Raw genomic sequence first — 4,176 nt, 5'->3', positions numbered from 1 at the left:
CCTAAGGAGCGTATGGACAGAGGCCCTGGCACTGCATGCTCAGCATGAAACAGTGAGCAGGAAAGGGCAGTGAATGAAGGCAGAGGGGAGAGAAAGTTTGAGGGGGGGGTGTCTGAGAAGTGACATGGATTTTGCTCAGAGAAGCCTGTTCTAACTTATCAACATCTTTTCCTCCTTGGACAGTGTCCTGAACCCCGGCACAGCAAATGTCCAACAGCAGCTCCCTCAACAAGTTCCTCCTCCTGGCATTTGCAGACACGCGGGAGCTGCAGCTCTTGCACTTCTCCCTCTTCCTGGGCATGTACCTGGCTGCTCTCCTGGGCAACGGCCTCGTCATCACAGCCGTAGCCTGTGACCACCACCTCCACACCCCCATGTACTTCTTACTCCTCAGTCTCTCTGTTCTGGACCTTGGCTCCATCTCCACCACTGTCCCCAAATCTATGGCCAATTCCCTGTGGAACACCAGGTCCATTTCCTACTCGGGATGTGCTGCCCAGCTCTTCCTGTTTTTCTTTTCAGTTGGAGTGGAGTGTTCTCTCCTCACTGTCATGGCCTATGACTGCTATGTTGCCATCTGCAAACAACTGCAATACTGGACCATCATGGACAGCAGAGTTTGTGTCAGAATGGCAGCAGCTTCCTGGGCCAGTGGTTTTCTGAATGCTCTCCTGCACACTGGAAATACGTTTTCAATACCACTCTGCCAAGGCAACACAGTGGACCAGTTCTTCTGTGAAATCCCCCAGATCCTCAAGCCCTCCTGCTCAGAATTCTACCTCAGGGAATTTGCGCTTATTGTGGTTAGTGTCTTTTTAGTCTTTGGGTGTTTCATTTTCATTGTGCTGTCCTACGTGCAGATCTTCAGGGCTGTGCTGAGGATCCCCTCTGAGCAGGGCCGGCACAAAGACTTTTCCATGTGCCTCCCGCACCTGGCTGTGGTCTCCCTGTACATCAGCACTGGCATCTTTGCCTACCTGAAGCCCCCCTCCATCTCCTCCTCAACTCTGGATCTGGTGGTGGCTGTTCTGTACTTGGTGGTGCCTCCAGCACTGAACCCCCTCATCTACAGCATGAGGAACAAGGAGCTCAAAGATGCACTAAAGAAACTGATTCAGCTGGTCCTAGTTCAGAAGAAGTAAGCTGCCCATCCCCCTTCACAGTTGGCTTCTAATTTTTCTGAAACAGCTCCTGTGCTTTGGGCATTCTCTCTGTGAAAAATCATGTTTGTGCAGAAGTGTTTGAATTCATCCCTTCTCCAGTGGCACGAACTCAATCTGTCTGACTGAAATGCCTGCTGTAAATGTGCCTGTCACTGTGTCAGACTTGGCTTCACTCAAATAAAAGAGAATTTCCTCAGTTCAGTGCTTGAAGATTGGGCTCTCCTTCCAAAGCTGCAGTCTAAAATGTGCTCAAGGACATTCACCTTGAAGAGACTTGTTGCTGTTCCCGGGCTCCCCAGGGTGATGAGCTTATCTCAAGGTGATGAGCTTATCGGTGATGTGTTAGGCATGAGGACTGGATTCAGCTCTCATTTGTGGGTGCCAGGTGCTCCTGGAGGTGATGAATGGTCAGGCCGTATCTCCAATATGACAGGGCTGGAGACAGAGGCCTATCCTTCCTGAAGAGAGCATGCAGCCCCCAGGAGAGCACAGGGCATCTCCAGGGGCACCATGTGCCTTGGGGTGAGCAGTGAATGGAGCTTCACAAAATCTAGGGCAGTCATCCAAAGGTAAAGGGTAAAACCAAGGCTAGTGAGAGCTCTGCAATCTGATGAGGGGCAGTGTGGACCCTGCAGGAACAGGGAAGAGAGCCTGGAGAGTGGTTCTTGTCACCTTCAATGAAATTCGTGTGTTATATTAAACCACACACCTGAACACAGCCTGAGCCATTTGAAATGGCCTGTGATTACTCAGAGCATCATCCACAGCCACAGACTCCTTGGTAGGGGCTGTATGGTGCAATGATGCCTATCCGGCTGGGTCTGCTTCCCATTATGACCACCATGGCCAGTGTGGAGGCAACCTGTGGCCCTGTTGCCCCGCAGTCACTTGTTCTACAGAGCAGCACTGGCAGAGCAGCTCAGAGCCTCATGGGGAGGATGGGGGAGGGTCTAGGAATGGCCAGGCAGGCCAGCACCAATGCAACCCCCCCCCCCCCCCCCCCGGGAAAGGGCTATTTGGGGAGCAGGGATGTCTCCAGAGAAGAGGAAAGGAGCTGTTGTGTGCCTGGAGGCTGATGGGGCAGCTGACACACACCCCTCACCCACCGGAGCTGCTGCACCCACCTCCTGCTCTGCACCCCCTGCGGGGACCACTGCTGTGGGTCCACCCCCAGCCTGGGCTGCTCTGCTGGGTGGGCTGATGAGAGGGCGGAGGAGGTGAGGAGAGGCGGGGAGAGGCTGGGCTGGGCTGGAGAGGGCCTGGGAGAGGAAAGCACCAACGTCAGCTCAGCTGTGGGAGTGGGAAAGATGAGGACACAGGTCGGGGGGAGGGGTTGTGGTACAGAGCCAGATCTCGTGGAGGGGAACCAAGATATGTTGGGCACAGATGAGAAGATGGCCAGTCTACGCCCTTGGTTGCATCAGCTGACCAGAGAGGTGCCCCTGGGCCTGCGTCACACGCTGGCCTCTCACATCGGCCATTTCCAGCTCTGCCCATGCACCCCAGCTTTCTGGGCACATTTTACTGCGTGGCCGGCTCCGTCCTGCTGGGCTCGTGCCTGTATCGAGAGGAACAAGCAGCCCTGGCTGGCCTTTCTCCCAGCCAGACCCCGGAGGATGATGGTGTGCTATCTCAAATGCGGGACATGACTGGGGCTGGGCAGGGGCCAGGTGCTGGGGGAGGCTGCCAAAGCAGGGGGGCTGTGGGTGGCTGGGTCACTGAGGGCTGTCATGGGGACCGTGCCAGAGGGATTCTCCCCACTCCTGAAGGCCCCACTGCCCTGTGTGGTGCCTGCCTAGCACGTGTGGGTGCAGGGATGAGGCGCAGGTGGAAGCACGATGCTCCTCACCACTCCCCTGTGAAAGAGAAGCTCCCAGGAGAGCTCTCCTAGCCCTGCCCCACAAGCTCTTGCCCCTGCCCCAGCTGTGCCAGAGCAGAGGCCGAGGACCAAGGGATCCTTCAGGCAAAGCTGTGCCAGCCTCGTGGAGCTGGCCCGGAGCACTAGGACAGGTGGGGCGCCCTCCCCATATGTCCCCATCGTGCTGGGAGGGTGGAACGGGCACCAGGGAAATGGCCTGGTCTGCCTGGGCTCAGTGCAGGACTTTGGCATGTTGGATGGATGTGACAGCCACCGCGCTGCAGAAACACCAGCCACGACCCCTTGCTGCAGTCCCCACTGTCCCCTGCCCCGCTGCCACCCCCATGCTGCCCCATCTCCCGTCTCTTCTCCCCACACTGCAAGGACCAGCAGTACAGTAAGAGCTGGCACAGCCCTGCAGCCACTGCCTGGTCCCCGGCCCTTCCCACTCCTCCACCAAACATTACATCCGTCTTCAAGAAGGACAAGAAGGAGGATCTGAGGAAGGTTGTGGTGGATATGAAGGTGACCAGCAGTCAGCAGGGTGCTCCTGTAGCAAACACAACCACTGTTACACTGGGTTGTGCTAGCAAGAGTGCAGGCAGCAGGGCAAGTGCAGTGGGACACACAAAAAATCCTGGCAGCTCTGACAAAAAAAGAGGAGCAAAAAAAAAAGGAAGAGCAGAACTGTCAGACTGCCCATGCTGGAGAGAGTGGTGTGGCCAACAGAGCGCCCAGGTGCTGCAAACACAACGATGAAAACGGCATTTTTGCCCGTTGCCAAGTGGCTGGAGCTAGGCGGGTCCAGGCTTGCTCACGGGGGGTTAGGACTGAACATCCTGAGGGTGACTATGAGCTACTTGATGCTTTCTCTGCTGTGCAGTGATACTTCCCGTGGTCCCACCTCAGTCTACCCTGAACTCCATTTTTTTCCCTTTGTGTAACACATAAATCAAGACTGTGGAGAAAGCGCTGAGTGCAGGGAAATGCCATAGTGATAATCTGGCAGCCAGGGGAGAGCACTGAGAAAGCAAACGTGTGCACGAGGCCTCACAGCAAAGGCCTGGAGAAACCAAGTGACAGGGACCCTCCGGAGCTGCCAAGGATCCCAGCCCTGAGCCATGGGGATGGATATGGCTCCCTCTGCTCATGCCA

The 4,176-nt window shown here is 56.1% G+C and overlaps 1 protein-coding gene across 1 annotated transcript; it reads left to right on the top strand.

Moving 5' to 3' along the window:
• The first annotated feature begins 206 nt into the window (after nucleotides 1-206).
• On the top strand, nucleotides 207-1,142 carry LOC134154647 (olfactory receptor 14A16-like). The gene has a single exon (XM_062601325.1). It carries the CDS (start codon nucleotides 207-209, stop codon nucleotides 1,140-1,142), a length of 936 nt encoding a protein of 311 aa, XP_062457309.1.
• The last annotated feature ends 3,034 nt before the right edge of the window (nucleotides 1,143-4,176 follow it).

Source organism: Rhea pennata, unplaced genomic scaffold (genome assembly GCF_028389875.1).
Source record: "Rhea pennata isolate bPtePen1 unplaced genomic scaffold, bPtePen1.pri scaffold_32, whole genome shotgun sequence".
Lineage (NCBI taxonomy): Eukaryota > Metazoa > Chordata > Aves > Rheiformes > Rheidae > Rhea > Rhea pennata.
The sequence above is the reverse complement of the archived record's forward strand: the minus strand, read 5'-3'. Positions and strand labels throughout refer to the sequence as shown.